This window comes from Penicillium macrosclerotiorum (assembly GCF_028827735.1).
Source record: "Penicillium macrosclerotiorum strain IBT 26536 chromosome Unknown utg000003l_segment0_segment0, whole genome shotgun sequence".
Taxonomy (NCBI): domain Eukaryota; kingdom Fungi; phylum Ascomycota; class Eurotiomycetes; order Eurotiales; family Aspergillaceae; genus Penicillium; species Penicillium macrosclerotiorum.
The window spans coordinates 2,458,191-2,480,102 of record NW_026643083.1 but is presented as its reverse complement, the minus strand read 5'-3'; the positions used below and the strand labels follow the sequence as shown (position 1 = coordinate 2,480,102).

Here is a 21,912-nt window from a genome sequence, read left to right as displayed (position 1 = left end):
TCCTCCACCTATACAAGTCTCTACCTTGCTCAAATTTCTCTTAAAGATATAAGAATCTCGGCTCCACATGTTTTTATGATGGTTCAATTGCTAATTTGCTAATTTTGGAGTATATATATGGCCACTAAGGCAACATAATCATTTCTAGGTCAATCCATTTCCAGACTGAACTCTAGTAACATATCATCTATTGTACTGTTTATCTAGTTGCGAGAAAAGAGATCTGCAACCATGACTTTAATTCTAGGATATTTTGCTTTTGTGTTACTGTCACAATACTCTCTGGCAGCAACGACGTGGGGGGCGACGACAGTTAGTGCGACTACCACCACAATTACGTCTACCACCCTTACTGCGACTGCCACGGATGAAAGTGTTCTTCTAGTTGAAGCTAGTGGAGTAGCATATCTGACTAATGTGATCATCGTCAAGACTGGAGATGCATCGGATGATACATCGCCATCTAGCACCAACCTCAATGCTGCCATTGGTGTGGCTGATCCCGGAACGGTCTATTTGACTGACTGTACAATTACAACCGATGGAGTCGGTGCCAATCCGCTGAAGCTCTATGAAGATGGATCCTACGCATACGTATACAATCTCGAAGTAACAGCGCGGGGAGACTATGCACATGGCGTATATGCTGCCGGGGGGTAAGTAGATGCCATCTCTCATCGACTATGCCTGCGATCTACATGAACGAAGGCAGTTTCAATGAAGCGACCGTGAGAACAGAAGCATGCTTAAAGGGGTTTGCAGATACATCTACGGTGAAAACGTGACGGTCACTACTTATAACACATCCGGGAGCGCAATCGCCACTGATTCAAATGCGGGAACTATCTATATCAAGACTGCGACTGCCTACACTTATGGCGCCAAGTCCGCACTGGTGTACTCTACTGGCAATATTACCGTCGAAGACCTGACTGGTTCAACATATGAAGCCTCAGGATGCGTTATCGATGGCAGTAATTCGTGGACACTCGTGAACCCAGATATAAGTGCAGCCCCAACTGCTTACGGCGTCTTCGAAACACGAGGTACGGGAGAGCGCCTCAGTAGCCCAGCTACAATGACAGTGAATGGTGGCTCAGTCGCTGAAACTAGAGGTGATGCTGGCGTGATGTTCTGCTCTAATATCGACTGTTACTACTACCTGGACAATGTAAGCATCTCGACCAAGTCCGGTATTTTGGCAAATTCATCCGCCGCAGACTGGGGGATATCGGGCTCAAATGAAGGTGGTCTGTATGCTTATTTGGCCGAACTCGATATCACTGGGGATGTATATGTCGATGATATCTCCACAGTAGCCATATACCTCTATTCAACTTCTTGGAGTGGCGCTATCAACCCCGAAGGTACAGAAGGCAATGCGACTGTATACGTGAACTCAGATAGCACATGGACAGTGACTGGGACGTCCTATGTCACCGTCATTTCATGCGACGATAGTGATTGCAGCAATATATACAGTGATGGCTTTACTGTATACTATGACAGCAGTGATAACAGCTGGCTTGGAGGGGAGACTATCTCGCTCAGCGGAGGTGGCGAGCTAACACCGAGCTGAATTATGTCGCCAAAAGATCAAGGGAAAGTCAATGATTTAATTGGTAGGATCAGTCAATTCCGGTCTCCATGATTTTACAGATCAAGCTACAGATGTGCAGATACTTGTCTGAACTTATTCTGGTCGATTCAATCCTGGAAATTTTCAGAAATGAGATGATCTGCATTCTCAATAAATTTGATAAAAAGCTAGAATACTTTACTGAGCTTGTAGCCGTAAACGAGCTCAAGAAGACTGTATTGTGGCCCCATGCCAGCCAGCACGAATCTTCAACTAAACAGTAGAAGGAACCGAAGTGGCTACCAAATGGGCCCACTTCCCTTTCCGATCTTATGATTCAATAAGACGCTCTATCACATGAATATGATATGAGTCCCAAGGGATTCAATAGGACTTAGATCCTCCAGTAGATTATACAAAGTTGAAATGTAGCCCCTATCAAACGGCGGTTGAAGGCTGTGCAAATCAAGTCTTGACAACGAGGGTTGGCCATCTAACAACTCTAAGCCCTTTCATTCGTGAAATAGGTCTTTAATGCAGGGTTGCATTCCGCCACAACCAAGGTAGATAGAACAGTCAATAATTTCTCCAGGGTTATCCCAAAGTGGGAATAAGAGAGGGGCTCAGCAGATCCCATTGCCTTATCAAAGACAAACATGGAGAGAGAGGTGGAGGGCAAACCATGGCCATTGGCTGATTGTCACACAGGGCAGCTGACCTTTGAGGAGAGGGCGGACCTAGAGCCTCTTGGTTGGTCCTGCTCTATGTCTAAAGGGGGCTCAGTGGCCACAAAGAAGGGCCTCAGGAGGGCAGTGAGTGACCAAGGGCTACCGGGATTGGATGATCATAGGGCTGATCGTGGACAGGGAAGGGGAGGGGGGAGGGGAAGGAGGGGTGTACGTTTTCGATAAAGGGTGAAAAGCTGTTGATCTTGATCCAGCAGAGCCGGCGAAGGAGCTCAGAGGCGATATCAGCTATGGCCTGTGGGACAAAACAGCTAGTCATATTGGTGTTTTATCCCGGAGAGGGGCTAAAAAGAAAAAAAAAAATCATTCTTGTCGCCACTCTTCGGTGCTTGTGTAGCACCCGTAATAGCCCGAAGCCCCGAGAAAGAAACTCATCTGGGATCCCAATGACTGGATATGTAATTTCGTTTCCATGGAGAGTATCTATGTGGACCATCAGCTCGAAGCCCACTAAGACAGTCTCAGAAGGGGCGTCGCAAAGAAAGAGACTCGATTCAAAGGGCCGATATTTTCCCAAACCCAATGATCAACAGACCAATTTACAATTCCAACAAGATCAACGAGCTCATAGCTCCAGGGCTGCCCTCTTCTGATTACCCTATTATTGAATCATGCACCCTTTCTTCCCATACCATCGTCCTTGTAGGGCCATCGAAGAGGACATAGGAAACTCCGATAGGGTAAGCTAAGGCCCTGTGCCAAGGCTAGATAGGGTCACACAGAGCCCTCCATCAAGGAAAAAAAGTGAAACATAACGGATACAGGCTTCCCTATGAAGGAGATGACTTTAGCCCTAGCAAGCACGGTTGGAGGGACGACGAGCGGAGCCCAGCCACGTCGCCGCACGAAGGCAATTCAGGCTGCGGGTAATAGATCTGCAACTCGTGCCCTGTTGGAAAAAAACTGTCTTGCATTGCGTTCTACAGGATCTGCACAGGGGAAAACCATCGCATTGATTGCGGTCGTAGTGCTCCGGCACTTCAGTCCAAGAAGGAGTCTGTCTGTTGTGTGGCTCTGAGCTTAACTTTATCGGTGCCCAGGCAACGGCAGCAAACAAGATCAGGGACAGAAAGTCAAAAACGTAGCTTTAGATCATCTGCACCTGCTGTTTGAATGTTGTGCATTTCCCTCGAGGATTCACGCCGGGTGAGCCTATCAGGGCTCTTCGAGAAGGAAATAGTTGCATCTAGATTCTGATATCCCTTGCGTGAGATTGGACCTTGGAGGGGGTTGGTTTGTTGGGGTCTAGGAGAGGTGAGAGGGGTAGAGCTGAATAAGTGAAAGGAACTCCTGGTAGAATGAGTTCTGTTCAACATGGCTAGAAGGACCATGGTTGGCTACTGAATGTCCTCAAGGGCTGATTCCGGTTAGATCACGAGAGGGATGAGGATGTGAGGCTGAGCGACGGAAGACGGTTCCTAAAAGGGTCCATAGATCGAGCCACAGATTGGTTGGTGTTAGTGTTAGTGAGATTACTGGACAAATGCAGCCCTAACTAGATCACAATTCTGGGGTCGGGGTTGACGTTGGGTTGGTTGGCGGCTAAGCAACGACGGTGACTGCACCCTGGTGATCGGAGATCGGGCCAGCCCTCTCTGCCCCCACCACATCCACCAAGATTCGCCATGAATGATTTGGCCCGATAGGCGTCCACCCACGAGTCTTATCGACATCGGCTTACCTTGCTAGGGCAACCGGAGGCTGCAGGATGCAAGGACTCGGTAGAGTGGGTCGGTGGGATAGCAACTTGCGATATGGCCGACATCCAACGTGGCTTTGGATCAGGCACTAGATCAACATTGTCATCGCAAAGAAGCGAATCAACCACAGAGAATTCGACAAACGAGGTTCCGGCGCCACATGCTTTTTGTACGGCGTCATTTGTGTCGAATTGCCTAGGAAGGTGTCTGGTCCGAAGCTATAGCCCTCAGGCCTCGTCCACCCCATCATGGTGTCCCTGTTTCCCTGTTTTCCTTTTCTCTGGAGGGTCGCACTGGCCCTTTGATAGGTCCTTAAGGTTCCTGAGTATAGTCCGTATATTCCCGGTCCGTGTTGATCGAATGTGATCCTCTGGCCCTCTAGGATTCAAGGGTTTCCAGGGAAATCGAATGAGTTCTCATACTTTCTCCTTCGGATACTTGCATCCTCCATCAATCCATGTTCGATTGTCACCAAGCCAATCATTGAGTGCTGTACGGAGTACGTGTAGACCCCATGGCCATACTCCGTAGGTGTCCGTAGGCCTCGTATGCTTCGTATGCCCCGTACGTAGTACATCGTTTGGTTCCGCTACTGGCGCTCCACTTTTAAGATGACAATGGCGGTGATTGGCCGACGCGTCAAAACGCGACATAACGCGTCACGCGCGTCTTGTTTCGAAACGCGCGATAACCGGTAAAAGTATGGGAAACCAGGAATTTGAACCGTGACAGACACCAGAATGAGAGCTTGAGATCCGGTATGAACTCCTCGCAATCCTTTCAGAAGTGGAATAAGCAGGGTGACGGTGACCACCTCCCGGGCTGGGGAGAAGGATGTTCCCAGGGCCGACGAGGAGGTCTCCCTGGACCTTCCCTCCTTCCACGCTAGATAACTAGGGTAATTAAACTGCATCGGTCGACATATTAAAACGCGTCGGGTCGCCGTGGGAGTCCTCGGCGAATGATGGGAAGTACAGGAGTTTGCGAACGAGACGGGATACGGAGTACCCACGGGGCACCTCGCGACGCGAAGAAATGGCTGGCCTTTGGGCTTGCGATTGAGCATATACCAGTATGCTCAAATACCAGCGTACAAGAACTACAAGGCGATTTGGAGGATCCCGAGTAGATGGTCGAGTCTCCCTCTCAAGCGGGCCGCTGCAGGTCGGCATGGGGTGGCGGTTCGATGCAGCTAGCAGAATGCACGTCATGGATATTGCATTGCATCATGGCATTGAAGAGCATCTTCGGCCCATGCAGTGATCATGATATCACTTTCTGGACATCCCGCAGCACTCGGAAACGGGGGCCTCACGTTGAACTCGAGATCATCTTACCAGCCCACCCAAACCGGAAGGAAGCCGTATTTGCGGGATACCCAGATACTGAGATGTCGTACCATTGATACCTATTACCATTTGACCATCTGATGGATCTCCACCAACACCTCCAATGGCCCGTGGGCAGCGAAGACCATTGGCGGGCACAGACCGGGCGGGTCGCGACAAACTCCATGGAGTCCATGGAGTCCATCGCGCGCATTCGGACAAACCTGGGTAGAAGAGGATCGCCCGTGGGCTGCCTCCATTCTCCATGGCGAACGGCGAAACGGAGGGCTCCATGGATGTCCCCTGTCGAGTCACCCTCTCACACCCCCCTTTTGGGCGCCCTTAGTCTCCCCTTAGCGTCTTCTTGGGTCCTTCATTTGTCTCCTTTGTGCATCGGCCAGCTCGTTTCAGGGGGCTCTGGAGGACCTCGTGCTGCCCCTGGTGATCTAGTGGCCGGTTGGCGGGTCGGGTGGTCGGTGCACCCCTTGCATCATGCATCCTCGGCCCTCTCCTGTATATGTTTCACGAGAATCGAAGACAAGAGGGGGGGGGGGCAAAAAGGATGATTTGGAAGAGCTCTGAAGGAGGTAGCCCTGTCATCCTCGTAGGAGTGTAGGAGTGCGCTGAGAGAATGATGAGTATAATAGAGACGGAAGGCCGGCGGGAATGCTGGAAGAGAGAGAGAGTCACGCCCTCGAGTCCATCGATTCCTTTTTGTCATCAGACGTCACTCGTTCTTCGTCTTGTCACTCGTTGTCCTTGTTTTTGTTTTTGTCCTGACACCTCTCTGCCTGCCCATTTCTTCCACAGGGATCCCCTGTCCAAGTAACTGCTATTCTATTCTAAGCCGCCGATTTCTTTATCCCTCCAGAGACTTTGGGACGGCGGAGTATAGGGAGCGCATTCCTTCAGAGTGGAGCCGCCGGGAGATGTTCGCTTGACCGTTTGCGGGCTTTCCCACCGAGTTTTTTCGTCCCCCGCCCGCCAAACACACCCCTAAAACTTGCCGCCCTCTTCCCATCACCAACACCCCCCAACAACACCCGCTGCTGCTCCTCACAACCAACCCCCAACTCCCAGTCGCATCGCCCCCGGCCCGGGTGGATCTTGAAGCGCATCTCTAGGACTGTCTCTTCCATTCGTTCATATCTTTTTAACTCAGTCTTTGCGCTTCGCAACCGCCTCCGGCGCAATCTCAGCACATCGCACACCCCAGGCGCACAAACTGCCGTCGCGCCTCGATTTCGACTCTCTCACTCTTAAGTCTCGTCCCTTATCATCCTCGCCACGCCTCTCACAGTCATCACAATCGCTTTCGCATCCGAGGACTCAAGAATCCTCAAATCGCACCACCATGTTGCTCCCTTCTGCCATCACATGCGACGTGCGCCGGTCGTCTCGCTTTACTCCCAATCGCCTGTTCTCAACACCTCCCCCAGACCGAGGATATCCTGCTGGTAATGGCTTACTGGGGACCTGCCGTGCGCTACAGTCGCTTCTGAATGGATCCCCGGCGCCCTCTGCGCGGCGCTCTGCCAAACCCCAAAGGCTGCAAAGTCCTCTTCCCATCAATCCTCCGCGCCGGTCACCACGGACGCGCAAAGTCGTTCGGCCGGCGTCGCCGCGTCCAACTCCTCCCCCTACTGATATCGCATCTACTCCCCCTCCACCTCCATCGGCACCTGCGCGCGGCGCAAACAAGCGCCGTCGCGCCGAGTGGGATAACGACGACAACGATAACGACCTCGGTTACCCCATCTCTACACCCAAACGCCAGCGACACGTTCCTTACGACCTGCCGCTTGGCCTCTCCTCCACTGATTTCTACTCTTTGCATTCGCCACCGATCACACAATCCCCTCCTTCTCCCGCACAGCGCCTACGCGCACAAGAATCCGTCGCGCGCGTAGATCCGGATACCGTTCTTCCCTCAATCGAAGAACCGGACGAGTCGGCCGCTCCGTCACAATGGACAGACGTGGAAGATCAGCGCCTCGTTGAGGTTGTGCTCGAGAAGTTCCGTCTTTCCCAGCATGAATGGGACGAGTGCGCGCGTCAGATGGGTCATCGCAATCGCGCCGACCTGGACCGGCGATGGCACTCCCTCGTCGCGCAGGGGCGGGTTGGCATGCGACGCCAGCTCTGAACAACGTCCACTCCCGACCTCTACCCTTCTTCTCAATGTGTCTCTGTATCATATGATTTTCCTTTTGTTTCACCTTTTCACTTCTCTCACGCCTACGCCTCGATTCTTTGCTGCAAGAAACATTCCCTGTATTATCACCTTTTCTTTGGGCTAATTTTGTCACTTGTTGATCCCTTCTATCTTGTTCATCTCTCTTTCTTCGGCTTTTCTTGTTTTCTTGCCTAGAATCGTGCCTCTGTTTGGATTTTCGCATCTGGTTATGTGAATACCTTCCCTGTCTCTGCTTCCGAGATTGCAATCCCCTTACGCTGTCTGGAAGAATGCGTCGTCTGCTATATTCGGCTCTATTTCTTCCCATCTGAGTAAGGGTGCACTCCTCGTTACGCTAAGCATTGTACCATTATCGAGTCACCGTCATATACCTACCGGTCCTGTACTTTTACTATCAAGATACCACTGTCAATTTGAATTGCACTACCTGACATCGACCCTCTAATATTGGTTCCATCTATCGATTCAATCTCTGCCAATTTAAATAGCCAATCAACCGAGTCAAAGTCTGCCTCGGTCTTTCTCACGTCCTGCGGGTAAACAATCTTTCTCCGCTGGCTTGAGTCCTAATTTTACTTGGCCTCAATGTGTTTCCCCTCTTTCGTCTCCACTTCTAAGAGTCATGTATAGTCCCACATTTCGCCTATTTCCGCCTTGGCTGCATCTGATAAATCTGACTGCAGTGCGGGATCTGGCTCTGATTCTCCACTCGACCGAAGTCCTGTAGAGACAAGCACGCGCCACTGCGGGGTTGAAATGACCAGCGAGAACAATGACACCCAGACAGGATATGTCTATGCCCAGACGGAATGCTACAGGGCTCTTGTGACGGAACTCACGGCTTATCGAGCGGGGAAAGCACATTTATGCTCGCTGTACCGTTGTGCTTGTGTCACGCATTTCACTATGCAGGAATCTGTCAAGTATAAATACTGACTGTAGAACCACAGAGCGCTTTGATATGAGAGTACTCCAGCTTTTATGCCGATAGTGCATAGTATTCAAATATCAAGAAGCAGAGGTCGTGGTCACGCCTGATCAATCTACCATGGCACCCGCAACGATGAAAGCTGCAATCTGCAAGGAAGTATGTATGCCCGTGATGCTTCCCCAATCTCAGCCCACAAAACCACGTTCTCTCTATAAGACGAGAGAGACAATGGCATGATATACTACACTCAACTTCTGTCCTGTTCTACGCTATCACTGTTACTGTGATAGTTCGATATACTTCTCCTTCCCAATCCACACTATACTCCACACTACAAACGTCGAGCCTCCTCCTAACCTCTTCATCTCCACCCACTATAGGCCGGCCAACCCCTCGTTATCGAAGAGGTACCCGTCCCCGTCCCCACAGGCCGCGCCCTCCTCGTCCGCGTCCAAGTTGCCTCGCTCTGCCACTCCGATGTCATGATCGCCGCTGGCGGAGCCAGTCTCGCCCAGCTCCCCCAGATCCTCGGCCACGAAGCCATCAGCGTCGTGGAAGAGCTTGGTCCGGACGCCGCAGCCTACGGCGTCGCCGTGGGTGACCGCATCGGCGCGCCACTGTGGCAGAACTCGTGCCTGTCGTGCTTCGAGTGCCGCCACATCGGCCAACATTTCTGCCCTTCGCTGCAGATGAAGGGCGTCACCAGTGCTGGCTACTTCGCCGAGTACAGCCTCGTCGACGCCGCGACAGCGGTGCGCATCCCCGCGGACATCAACGCCAGCCCCGCACAGCTGTCGCCCATTTTCTGCGCCGGCATTACGGTGTGGGACGCACTGAAGCGCGCCGCCATTGCGCCGGGCGAGACCGTCGCGGTCGTGGGCATCGGCGGGCTGGGCGAGATCGCGACCAAGTATGCACAGGCGCTGGGCGCGCGTGTGCTGGCGCTGGATGTGAACGATGCGCAATTAGCTGGGGTTCGGGACGGGGGCAGTGCGGATGGCGTGCTGAACACGCGGGACTTGAAGCGCGAGCAGATTCGGGAGCGGCTGGTCGCGTTGAACGGGGGGCGTTTGGTGGATGCGGTGGTTGTAACGAGCGGGTCAGGGCCGGCGTATCAGACGGCGTTTGCGATCTTGCGGCCGGAGGGCCGCTTGATGGCGGTTGGGATCCCTGACCAGCCGGTGCCGATGGCGATGGGATTGGTTGCGACACAGGCGTTTAGGTTTGTTTGTGGTGCTTTGCTGCTTTGGTGTTGGCGCACTTGGACTAACGTCCTGTATAGGATAATTGGAGCCAAAGTGGCTGGGCAGGCTGGGGCGACTCGATGCCTGGAGTTTTCACAGCGAAAGGGAATTTATCCCAAGGTGAATCCGAGAAAATTCCAGCTGGAGGATATCAATGAGATGATGGCTCTGATGGAGGCTGGAGAGGTCCACGACGGGCGGATGGCGGTGCAGTTCTTCTGAGGGTATCGGTCGGACAGGATGTAGTATGGCAGTAATCGTAGTCGTTGTAGCAGCAGCAGCAGAAGGCGCATCCACACTAGTAGTATACAGTGAAGCGAGGCTGTGCTATAGTGGAAGAGAGTGGAGAGACTGGCGACGAAGAAAAGTCGAAAGGCGATTGAAACTTCTGAGATCATGTTGGGCATTCGAATGAGCCATTCAGAGAACCAATTGAGAGAGCAAATGCGAGTTTTCAAGTTCGAAATGGATCTCATCGCTATCCCCAGCAGCATGAACGGTTGCATTACAACTATGAGACGCATAAAGTCCATAGTGCAACACAAACAAGAGCTCAGAGCGTGTCAAACGAGGGGAATCCCTAATAGTCATTGTAATTGCTCTGGTAGATCATTCATGACGGGGAGATCATCCTACATACTAACTCTCGGTTTGAGAAGCCATTTGTGCTGCTGGGAGATTGACCATCCTCCTACAACTTATATCATTTACTTCTACCTCAATCCCACAAGGAGTCTTTTCGAATATCAATAGTCCTGGCTGATCCCGCGTCACGGCCATTGCTCCGCTCCCTTTCTGGCATAACTGCGCTAGGCAGACACCCGGCCACATTAGTTGAGTTGATTCGATGGTGAGCAACCTCTATTTTGACACTATCCAGGCGACATAGGGAAAGCAAAGAGCAATTCAGGACATCCACCATCATGACAACTACGCCCTCTTTCACCGTTGACCATCCCCAGCTCGGCCGTCTTACCGGCCGCCTGATTGACCAGAAGCATGCGGATGGCCAATCTGTAATGGTGCCTATCGTGCATTTTCGTTCCATCCCCTATGCTACTATCCCGTGTCGTTTCAAACAGAGCGTACTCCTCGACCATATCCCAGATCATTTTGATCATCGGCCTCGAGGTGATTACACCCAGTATGGGGCTGCGTCTCCACAGGTGCCACAGCCCAAGGGCCGAGGTAGCGCGACAGGAGGCCTGGTGCCTGGTGAAGAGGAAGTCCTCTACGATGAGCTGTCTTGTCTCAATCTAACAATCTCGGTGCCGGTAAAACATGTCGACCATGAAACTATCCTATCGCAACCCAAAAGACTCCTCCCGGTACTGGTGTATGTACACGGTGGTGGATTTATCGAGGGCAAGGGGCATGTGAGCGCCCTGCATGATACAACAAAGATGGCCGAGTTGGCAGCTCAGGAGGGCATGGATGTGGTGATTGTATCTATAGGATACCGGCTCAACTGGCAGGGGGCCATCGCCTCGTACGATCTCCTCGAAGAGGCCAAGGAAAATGGGGAGCCTCCGTTCAATTACGGACTGCGCGACCAGCGGAACGCGTTCTTCTGGATTCGGAAATACATTCAGGGCTTTGGAGGTGATCCAGATAATATCACGGCGTTTGGAGAGTCGGCGGGAGCAATTTCGCTCTTCGCGCACGCCTGTTCAGATGCGCCTCTCTTCCACCGTGTGATTATTCAGAGTGGCACTCCCAATGCCATCAATAGCTGGTCATTCGACGAGTTCGAACTATTCTATCATGAGCTTCTGTCATATCTGGGTATTGCGAAAGCGACACGCGCCGAACGACTCGAGGCCTTGCGTGAAACCCCTATGTCGCGGCTCATTGACTTCATTCGTGAAAAGAATATAACAACCATGAAGCCCTTCCTAGGTCCAGAGAGTGAATTCTTCCCGCATCGGCCCCACTGGGCCATCCAAGGTGATGTTCTGGCCAATTGCTCGTGGATCCACGAAATCATGATAGGGGACGACTCGGGCGAGGGCGCTACGTTCGCCTCGCTGCTGAAGGACATATCTGCAAACCCTTTTATTGGCCAAGTTCGCGCCCTTCTTGGCGACGAGTCCGCTGCGCGTGTCCTCGACGCATATGAGATAAGTGAGGATATGGATGAGGGCCTGTTCTGGCAGCATGCGATAGTGTTTATCGGAGACCTGATCTTCTCCGAACCCACGCATTCAGTCGCCGCTTCGGTGGCTCGAGCTGGCCGACAACGCCTGTATCGCTGGCAATTCTGTCTGCAAAATCCGTTTCCGGGGTGGGAGTGCTCCTACACGACGGGACATCATTTTGTTGAGCTCATGTACCAATTCATGACGCTGACTGCTCGTTTACCCCCGCATCGGGACCATTTTCTGCGTCGCCAGGCAGAGCAGATGGCACGTAGTTGGATTCGATTTGCGAATGGACTACCTCCAATGCCCGATGCAAAGCCATACGATCTCGAAGAGGGAAGTATTATGATCTGCGATATGTTGCAAGGATGGACAGTCCGAACAAGAGCCCAAGATGAAGTGGTAAGCCAGAGTGATCCGTGGGGTCCTCGGCGGTATAGCCAATGGGAGGTTATGAATGAGGAGTTGAAAAGAGCAGGGCGAACTAAGAACGCCTCTGGATCAGACAATGAAAATATGGATACGGTGAGGAATCAGTTACTGTTGATGGTCTTGAATGCACCGGAGATTCGTAGAGATCAGCTGTAGGTTTATGTGCAACAATCCACATGAGGCTGAGGTTGTTGTGTCTCCACTTCCGTGGCACTGTACTGACAATGATAACCATAGTTGTAGCCTATCTTATTTGGAAATTTCAATGCATCTAAATAATTTTCCGGTTACATACAGACATAGAAACTTAGAGAGACAAGGTGGGTGCCGCGCATATTATCAGAATGGACTTGATTTGAAGAGCCCCTCTTATATGTCGGTTTGTTGAGAGTTTGCATTTGTTCTAAATGCGTGTTCTACCCCAAAACTATGACTAATATCAAGAATGACACGACGTGACATTGCGTCAAAATAACTATCCCAAGCATCTACTTGATTCAGAAACAACGACCAACATATCTTGGAGAAGAAAAAACTGAATCTACTCAATAGATCATATGGAGTTATCGGAATTTTATCACATGCAATAGCCCGAAAGATCAAGTAACCGGCTTCTCACTGGAATATGAAAATAGCGGAAATAAGGAGATGACTCAAGTCCAAGGGCAGAACTCAAGATGGCCAATCAATTCAGACGAATTGCTATTTCAGATAGATTTGTCTTGGATTTTACATGCGCGTGAGTTCACTGTTTCCTTGCATATACGTCAACCCGCCATAACTTGCATTAATTTAAGCACATCATTTGCGGCCTTGCATCCCTTGATCTTTCTCACGACTTTACTCCTAGTTCCCTCAAAAATATTGATTCCCACTCATGCAAGAATCTGGTAACGAAATTTTCTTCATAAAAAGCCATATTCCAGTTAATCGAGAATGCAAGTCTGCCATTCAATGTCCATATATTAGTCCGTAAGACTCGATCAATCACTTCCTGGGAGATCCACCAATCCTCGACCTCAATCGTCATGTTCTTGCCCTCGTGTCTGCATAAGAGGTAATCATTCAGCACACCAAGAGAGCTGATATCTGCCTGTGCTGCTTCTTTCAAAGGGTCTGGTGCTGGCATCAGAAATAAGGTAAGAATTTTGCGCAAATACTCAGAAAGAAAAGCGAAAATATTTCGGGGGTCTTCTTCCCCGAAATTGCGCTTGTATAAACTGCCCAGGACAGCGGCAATAGATTCGAAGGTGTTTGTTTCTCCTAGATCTAGTGTATACGGAATACCTATATGGTAGACGCTAACGGCAGCATCGGGTCCATTCCAAGGTGGGGGTAGATATTTTCGGAGACTTATAGTATTAAATCCAGTGAGTTGGCCACCCCCTTGGCCGCGCGTTGCTGGGTCAAAATTGTGTTGCGTGTAGGGCACCATGGCGACAATGAGTGCGGCGTGCGCGGCAGTAGTGACTGATATACCTCGGGCCTTGCAGGCCGATAGAAGGCATTGAGTAGTTTCCGTTGAAATTTTTGAAACGAGTCGCCCGGGTGCCTTTGCTATAATGTTTGGCTGTGTTGGAAGAGTGAGAGAAGGCTGGCCGTCAAATATAGTGCTTAATTCAGCGTCTGCTGCAGCGGTAATTGACGGGGTCACTTTGCTTGGGGCCGAGCATGCTTCATCTTGGGAGATCACCAGATGAGCTGCCTCCGACCCATCGAGACAGACTGTGCGTGGGGGTCCTTCGGCTATAATGCGAAGAAGAGAGTTTTGAAGATGTAATAGTCCATGGCCATCGATGCGCCAGTGGGGGGTTCGGAAGAGCAACTCGCTTGTTCCAGGAAGATAATGAAGCTCCAATGCCGAGGTCGGAGGTAAATTCTCATATAAGCCACTTGCAGAGCTCCCGTCATCCTCGACAATGAAGGTCCTCTGTACCCATGCCTCAAGCTCAGCTGGGGATGGGACATTATATGTGAGGCGTGAGTTACGTTCATCGGCGATTGCTGCAATCTGTGGATGTTCTTTGCGTAAAGCCTTCCAGGAATTTTGAACCTCTACTGCCGTAGGAAAAGGATTGAGTCGAACGGTACAGGATAGCAAATAGGATTGTCGATTGATGTGGGCACCAACTGCAGCATTGGCAATCCAAAACTGCTCGAGAGTGTCGAAATCCCGCTCATAACGGCCCTGGGACACTTTCTGCCACGGCATTTGAATGGTCTGGACGAGCTAGTCAACTAACTGAAAGATACGAGAAGGTTTGAAGAAGGTATCGAGATCATGACAGATTTAAAAATATTCTTGAATGTCACGGTCGTACTCCATAGCCAATGAGAACGCCTGAAATCCATGTGCGCAGTAAGTTTGATTGCTTGAATAGGTGAGCCAGGAGCAAATGAGTCCACTGAGTTCCGGTGTCGGTGAAAAAGTTCTTCATCCGATGGTTTGACTGACTGTGGGGTTTTTGTACTCTCAGCCTGCTACATTGGGTTGCAACAGAATGTTTACCATCCGAGAAAGTTGGGACCTCAGGCCGATTTTGGAACAGAAACACAGCTTGTCTTTACAAATTACTCGTCGGAGAGAAAGTCCCCGTGCTCTCCTTGGCCAGATTTTCATCAATATACCAATACCGATCTCGGAACAGAATGTGAGCTGACAGATTAGGGCATTGAAACTTTTAACCGATACCCATGTTTCTAATGTGAAAATCCGGCCCTTGGCATATCTAATACAAGTTTTTCTTCGATAGGGTTGACTGGAATATGAAACTTTGGAAATCACTAACTGAATGACCTCGGCTCGCATTGATCCAAGCTGTTTTTTGTTCGGAGGCATATGATATACGCTTCGGTATAACAACCTTGGTGATCACAAAGTGTTCTCCTGTAGCCACCATTGTAGGCATCTAAGCAGAGAATGATAAGCAGACCTTCCGTTCAGAGTACTATTGACCTTGTGGCCAAACATATCTGATCGGGTTATAAGATGCAAAGGAAGACTTGGGCATTTTTCTTGGAAGGGTCTAGCAGCAACCAATCCATTTAAGTTTGGGTGAATGGTCCACCCCTGGGGAGTCACCCGTCTCATTGAGCTTGTTCGTGGTTGGTCAATAATCAACGCCAACGCCACTAGCATAGAACGCCCAAGTACTAACTTATAGTGATGCTGTGACTCACCAATACCTCCAACCAATGATAGCTACTCCCTACAGGGGATCAAGGCCTCCAGGAATCCATTACATCCAGTATAAGAGGACCTTGAGGCTCTGCCTGGACTGAGTAATCTTGTAGTCGTCACATACCTCTCCTAATATGCATCTTCCCGTGGAGATCCAAGTCCAGATCATCTGGGCAGCAGTTGATAGAGTGCTAATTGATGATTTGAAATGGCTGGTAGGAATGAGACTCGTCAACAGTAAGTCAAGTTTTTGCCTCCAGTCCCATGTCCAGCAGCAAATATTAAAAAGCAATGCCAGAATTTTTCGCCGAGGAAATCATGAACTGTCTCCTTCACAGCCCGCGCCTTGAAAGTGTTGGTTTCGGCTTCGAACTCGAACAGGATGCTCGTTTCGCGTATGATGCTGGTCGCGGACATTCAAACGAGAACTGGTGGTTCAAATTTCCAAAGCGCTATAAGTACCAATATCTACGTCAGAAAGTGCAGCAACATCCAGTGAACAGATGCATATTTTCGACTTTCGCCCACGGTGTCCTCGAAGTGCCACATAAGGTACGCACAGCCGAAGAAAAACAAATTTTGATCTCTAAAATCATCGATGCGTGGCTCTGCGGGAAATGGTATTGCGTTCGCAGTGTTTTGGACTCTCAGCGCTATGAACAATACATCGCCAAGTATGAACGCGATCGCGGTATGCCCCCGGAGTATGAACGCAAGTACTGGGAACCATTTGAAAGGACACTTTGCATTGTTCTTGCGACCAGCGCGGTTATCAGGGGTGACTGTACGGAGCTTCAGAAGCTTCTCGACGAGTATGACGAGCCGAGAAAAGTAATGGGCCAGGTCAGACACGACACGATTCTAACATGGAAGAGCGACCGGTTCGGAAGTATCTGCCCACTTGATATCGCTGCCAAACGAGGGTCTGTTGATGTCACTAAACTCTTAATCGCGAACGACTGTCCCTTGTCATATAGCCGTAAGTACTGGAACTGGCGTGGAACGGACGTTGTTTACGTGGCTGCACGAGCTGGTAATCGGGAAGGCTTGAAAGTTTGGATGCAGCACTTGAAAGAACACGCTTTAAAAGGTCAGGTATATGCAGCTGTGCGAGGAGCTTTGAGAATTGGGAAAATGGACATCGTGAATTTCATGGAAGAGGAATACGGTCAAGAATTTGACAAAAGGGAGATGCTATTCGAAATCTTTATAGAGGGTATCACTTCAGGAAGATTGGACATAGTACACGAGTCACTTGAAAGAGGAGGATTCGATGTGGGTATGAAGACGGAGCAGTGTCCCCATGGGGCATTGTTTACTGCTCTGGCCAATTCATGGTTGGCGCAGCGTCAAGCAATTGTGAAACTTCTTTTGGCTTCTGGAGCCGATCCGAATGAGGTCCACTCGACAACAAAGCAATTGCCCCTACATATTGCTGTGAAGCAAGGAGATGTCGGGTTGGCGCAGCTCCTCGTGGAACATGGTGCTGACATTCAAGCTGCTTCCTTAATTCCGGTGAATAAGAAGGGCAAGATGCCTTTGGTACATTCAGCGGCGATGGACAAAAGTGCATCCATGGTACACTTTTTGATTACACGGGGATTAGCGAGCTCATATGCGTGGCAAGACAAGATTTGGGAGGTAACGGGTCGTGGGAAAGTCATAGATGAGCATCTTAAGGTGCTGTTTGAGATTGACTGGAAACAGAGGGAGGAGAGCAATGGTCATCAAGGTTTTGCGGTTGCCATTCACAGAGGAGATTCACACCGCAAGTCACGATAACGGCGAATTTATGATGTCGTCATGTCTATGAAAGGTGTGATATATAGAAGTTTATAAGACTTCCCAGAAAAGAATCATGGGTTGTAGAGGAATGCAATATCATTATGTAGAGAACACCATCCAACGCCAGACACCCAGCCTGATGGTTTACAGTCAAGTGTAAAGATGCATGAAATCACCATACCACTCAACATTTTAAAACCTAGAAATAATGTTAGTGCCTGGTTGAATATCCCAACAAAAGATAGACCCTATCATACCGAATCTCATAGCTTCCTGCGCGGGTCATGTACCGCACCCACTTGACAGAACTATAATTGCTTTTCTCAAAGACCTTGAGATAACGCACAAGTAGCCCAGACGAAGTAAACATAAGAATGCTAAATGAAAGGCTGAGAGGAGGCCGACTCCAGGCCTTTTGGTGGGTCATGGTTGTAAGTGTAGCCTCGGCGTTGAGCACATACTCACTCTGCCCCGAGAAGCGAGCGATCTTCCAGACGATGTTGTTCTGCTCGGGCTCATACTTAGCACGGCCCTGGCTCGTACGCTCCGTGGTCTTTGCGGTATTCAGAGGAGTGGGAATGCGAATAACCACGTTGGTAGCAAACAGTTTCGCGCTGTAATTCGCCTTAATTGCAACGCTGTACTCAACCTTGGTCGTGCCGATCTCGCGTACGATCGGGTGCACCTTGAAAGGGAGGTTGACGTTCTCGGTTGCGCGATACCGCATCAGCTCAAATTCACCGTCTGGCGGCACAAAAGAGATGATCCGGTCGGCATCGAACCGGCCAAGCTTGACACACTGGTGAAACTGGCAATCCTCCAGGGTGACAGAGCCAGCAGCGGCTCGTGTAGCCTTGTTTCCGCCAGAGATCCCGCTTTTTCCCCGTCCCCCATGAGACCCTGATGATTCGCCATTATCCAAAAGGAGTCGATCGTTCAGTCCAAATTTGCACTCGGGGGTGCCTGTCAAGTATGCTCGCATGACAATCTGCCCATTCACGTCTGCGCGCAGCACCGTGCCGGTCGCAGACATCAAAAGGTTGACGTCCTCGATCACGTCCACAAAGGCCTCGTTCTTGCGATACTTAATATCCGAGCGTCGCCATGAGAGCGCACCGGTTGCCTGCATGGTGATGCGGCTCGAGTCGGACGGGGAGTTCGCGATGGCTGACTTGACCCCTTCAGTAGTGATATACATTTTCAAGGTATCGGTCTCGGTGTTCTGGGGGTATCCGAAATCAAGAATTTCTAGATGTTTTGAATCAATTCGTTAGATGCTGCCCGCAATCAACGTAAGGAGATGGGCAGAAATCACCGTCGAGCAGTTCATAAATCAACACAAAGTTATTCTTCACAGCCTCCTCATCAAACTTGCCAAAGTAGCTCCTCCCCAGCATAATCAGCCGGTAGAGGAACTCGAACACCAGAGCAGCATTGGCATTGCTCTTGGTCACAGCGACCAGATAGATATTCTCGTGTTTGACATGGCTGAAGGTCGTCGAGCCCAAGGTCAGGATCGGGGAGCGGACCTGCGGGTTAGAGATGACCTGGATGCGGAAAATATCTGCAAGGCGCGGGCGACAGTCGCTGCGGAAGGCGCGGAAAATAAGATTCTCGCCCTTCTGGTTAAAAATCAAGATCCCCGATAGCATGGTGGGTGGCTGCAGAAAGGGCTCATCCCGTATGGGTTTCGGAGTGAAGGAGCTCGGCGGACGGGGGGGATGTGGGGAGTGGATCGACACCGCCCGAAACTGCGGGTACTTCACACATGGTCCGCATGCCTCAGTAGGATGAAAGAACAGAACTTCTCTATGTACAGCTCGTGATACCGTAGCCAATGGCTAGAAAGCAGCACACTTCGATCGCATACTCTTCAATCGACATATTTCAATTCACCTTGAACTCCACTCCATTCTGAAAAAAGCGGATGATTAAACAGCTTTGCATGTTACTAAGGGGAGCAGAGTTGATAGCATTGAACGAATTATAATATGGACCAGAAAGTCCTCAATATTTGCTTTTCCAGGTTCCACTAAATAAACAATTGAGCCCAGTGATAGGGGTAGTATGAACAAGTCCTGGACAACAGTAGCCCCCAAGACATAACCGAAATGTAACAGGAAGGAAACCCTCAGCGACAATGATTGCAAAAGACAGCTGGATCGAGTCCGGAGAAAATCGGCGTTCAGGGAGTGGGCGAGAGGAGAAAGAGGCCGAGAAGCAGGTTAAAGGTAGGGGGTTCAAAGATCAGTCGCTGGGGGAGGGATATCATGCAAAGAGGATGCGAACAAATTACAAAAGACATATATAACCAAAGAAAGGCAGAGGCTAGGAGAAGAGGAGGGAGAGAAGAAGGAGTCCGGCGAAAGTAGGCGAAAGTAGGCCTATCAGTTGCCAGGACCGACCCCGGTACTGGGTCGAGTATTTGGTAGCGAGGGTCCTTCGCTGGGTACGATGCCAACCTTGGGGTCTGGAATCTGGATGTCAATGGACATATACGCAGTGCGGCGCAGGCTCCAAATATGGACCCCGTCCTTGGCCCCGACATCCCGGTTCCAATTCTCAAGCCAGGTCTCGACATGCTGAAGTTGGCCTTTGACCCCAGGAGCATTCATGTCATCCCAAACCCACCCGGTCAAGAGGCCAATTGCTCCATCCACCCAATTGCGAAGGCTGAAGGGGTCAAATGCCTTCACGAGCCCATCGTTGACCATCGCGATCACTTTGCGGAACTCTTGCTCTGGTAATAAGGGGTCCAAGATCTCCGGGTATAGGTTGGAGAAGGTGGGCGCCAAATCGCCCTTGACCATCCAGTCTCGCCGAATGCGAATCACTCGTGTTGTGAGATATTCTTGCGAGCCGATGGGAACATGGGGGTTGAGGTGAGGGTAGCAGGGATGGGCCGGACCCCACGCCAGCTCGTCGGCGATATCTGGAGGGGCTTGGCCGGTGTGGGAGGGAACCGATGCGATTTGGGATTGAGATCGGAGAGAGGTTTGTGATTGGACGTGGCGCGGTCGGTCATCGTCTCGACGACGAGTGCCGTCCTGGGCAAGGTGGACTTCTTCTGGGGGGCGCAGGTTCTCGACATCTCTCGCCGCGCTGCCCGCAAATGCGGCTGCCATCTCTGAGGGGAGGAATTGGCCGCTGCGCCGGTGACGGTGAGGTAGAGCAATACTAGTCCGTCCGCTCTCAGTCTCTCCTTGGCTGCGCTCAACGATCAGGCTGGTGGGCGATGTGGGGGATGGAGTGAGGCGACTGCGGCGGCGTTCGGGGACGCTGAGGAGGGGATATGCGTCGCGCTGAGGGCCGATGGGAAGACTTTCGTCTGACCGGTGTGGAGGGACGGTGATCGGAGTAATACGAGGGACGTGATTGACCGGGTTGGCCAGGCGAACCGCCGGCGGGCGAAGAATCGTAGGGAACGACGGGCCCGAGATGGGAACGCACTGTCGCTGTGCTCGAGAGAATGACGAAGTCGCCTCCACGGGGACGCCTCCACGAAAGCCAAGGCCTAAGGAATGTGGACCACGTGGATTCGGGAAATAGGAATGCAATCCAGCCTCCCTCGAATGGGATCGAGAGGCTGTGAAGGACGCCGTTTTGAGGAAACGAGAGGCGGAACAGGAAGGGGAAGGGAAGCCAAGGGAGCGTGCGGTGGTCGGGAGCTGGCGATCGGCACAGGAAAAAGTCTCCTTCCTGGTCGAAATGAGCGAACGAAGGCAAGAACAACAGAGAGGGAACACGGGAGAAAGCGAGAGACTGAAACGACAGTTCGAAGGTCAAAATGAAGATCCAGGAGAATTTCCAGGCGAAAAGAGCTCCAGGGCGATGATCGGGGATCCTCAGGCGGAAAACTGAGTCCCGACCCCCTTTGGAGCCTATATCAAACACCGGCTGGGCAAGGCCGAAATATATCAATCAACCCAATGAATCAAGTGTCGGCGATAGCAAACAGAACGGGGGCCCAAGCAATCATAGACATAATAGAAAGAGCATGCACAGTGTTTTGGTCTGAGGATAACAAAAAAAATATAAAATAAGAGGTCAATAATCGATCGAGAGGGAGGATCGAGAAAGGCGATAGTCGGGGTTAGGCAGGCAACGGTGATATCGAACTATATCCAGTCGAGCATTAAATGCGACCCTTTCCTTCCACACGAGTGGTCTTACTCTTGTTCCTTTATATTGAGGGCAACAAGTATGCCCAGTAGCAATGCACTGGCACACTACTAGTCCCCTTTCGCTCTCATGCGACGAGTCGCTCATCCCGGATTCATGGTGATTAATCGACTACCATCCCTTGTTTCATCTCGGTCTTGGCTCATCAGCAATTGAGGGGACTGGCCAATCCGAAATTGAAATACGGGATGTGTGGACTTTTGTGCCTACAGAATGCATGTGTCATATTTGAGTCCTAACTTCTGTTTCTGTCCAATCTGAACTGACTACCATGCTTAGCTAGGGCAAACAGTCGACGTGTGGATTAGCAAGTGTCTGTACAACGCCCAATCGACTATGACAGAACAATTGACACGCCGTAAAATGCGTTCTGCGCCCTGTCGATCATTCCTATGCATACTGCATGTACCTTCAGGACACATAAAACCATGGGGGACTTGGTGCTTGCCGAAATTTTAACAGTTCA

The 21,912-nt window shown here is 50.8% G+C and overlaps 8 protein-coding genes across 8 annotated transcripts; 5 read left to right on the top strand and 3 right to left on the bottom strand.

Annotated features, from left to right (window-relative positions):
* Positions 1–231: 231 nt before the first annotated feature.
* N7462_003791 (uncharacterized protein) lies at positions 232–1,579 on the top strand (the record flags this gene model as incomplete). Its single annotated transcript, XM_057075517.1, has 2 exons — positions 232–656; positions 763–1,579. The coding sequence occupies 2 exons, from the start codon at positions 232–234 to the stop codon at positions 1,577–1,579; spliced, it is 1,242 nt and encodes a 413-aa protein (XP_056935022.1).
* Positions 1,580–6,707: 5,128 nt separating this feature from the next.
* On the top strand, positions 6,708–7,499 carry N7462_003790 (uncharacterized protein; the record flags this gene model as incomplete). The annotated part of the gene is made up of 1 exon (XM_057075516.1): positions 6,708–7,499. One exon carries the CDS (start codon positions 6,708–6,710, stop codon positions 7,497–7,499), a length of 792 nt encoding a protein of 263 aa, XP_056935021.1.
* A 1,099-nt stretch (positions 7,500–8,598) lies between these two features.
* N7462_003789 (uncharacterized protein) lies at positions 8,599–9,947 on the top strand (the record flags this gene model as incomplete). Its single annotated transcript, XM_057075515.1, has 2 exons — positions 8,599–8,637; positions 8,862–9,947. The coding sequence occupies 2 exons, from the start codon at positions 8,599–8,601 to the stop codon at positions 9,945–9,947; spliced, it is 1,125 nt and encodes a 374-aa protein (XP_056935020.1).
* Positions 9,948–10,648: 701 nt separating this feature from the next.
* On the top strand, positions 10,649–12,454 carry N7462_003788 (Carboxylesterase type B; the record flags this gene model as incomplete). Its single annotated transcript, XM_057075514.1, has 1 exon — positions 10,649–12,454. The coding sequence occupies one exon, from the start codon at positions 10,649–10,651 to the stop codon at positions 12,452–12,454; it is 1,806 nt and encodes a 601-aa protein (XP_056935019.1).
* Positions 12,455–13,130: 676 nt separating this feature from the next.
* Positions 13,131–14,510, bottom strand: N7462_003787 (uncharacterized protein; the record flags this gene model as incomplete). Its single annotated transcript, XM_057075513.1, has 1 exon — positions 13,131–14,510. The coding sequence occupies one exon, from the start codon at positions 14,508–14,510 to the stop codon at positions 13,131–13,133; it is 1,380 nt and encodes a 459-aa protein (XP_056935018.1).
* A 1,103-nt stretch (positions 14,511–15,613) lies between these two features.
* N7462_003786 (ankyrin repeat domain-containing protein) lies at positions 15,614–17,261 on the top strand (the record flags this gene model as incomplete). Its single annotated transcript, XM_057075512.1, has 2 exons — positions 15,614–15,716; positions 15,778–17,261. 2 exons carry the CDS (start codon positions 15,614–15,616, stop codon positions 17,259–17,261), a joined length of 1,587 nt encoding a protein of 528 aa, XP_056935017.1.
* Positions 17,262–17,456: 195 nt separating this feature from the next.
* On the bottom strand, positions 17,457–18,916 carry N7462_003785 (AP-2 complex subunit mu; the record flags this gene model as incomplete). The annotated part of the gene is made up of 3 exons (XM_057075511.1): positions 17,457–17,463; positions 17,522–18,512; positions 18,580–18,916. 3 exons carry the CDS (start codon positions 18,914–18,916, stop codon positions 17,457–17,459), a joined length of 1,335 nt encoding a protein of 444 aa, XP_056935016.1.
* A 735-nt stretch (positions 18,917–19,651) lies between these two features.
* Positions 19,652–21,672, bottom strand: N7462_003784 (ERF4 family protein; the record flags this gene model as incomplete). Its single annotated transcript, XM_057075510.1, has 2 exons — positions 19,652–20,778; positions 21,657–21,672. The coding sequence occupies 2 exons, from the start codon at positions 21,670–21,672 to the stop codon at positions 19,652–19,654; spliced, it is 1,143 nt and encodes a 380-aa protein (XP_056935015.1).
* Between the last annotated feature and the right edge of the window lie 240 nt (positions 21,673–21,912).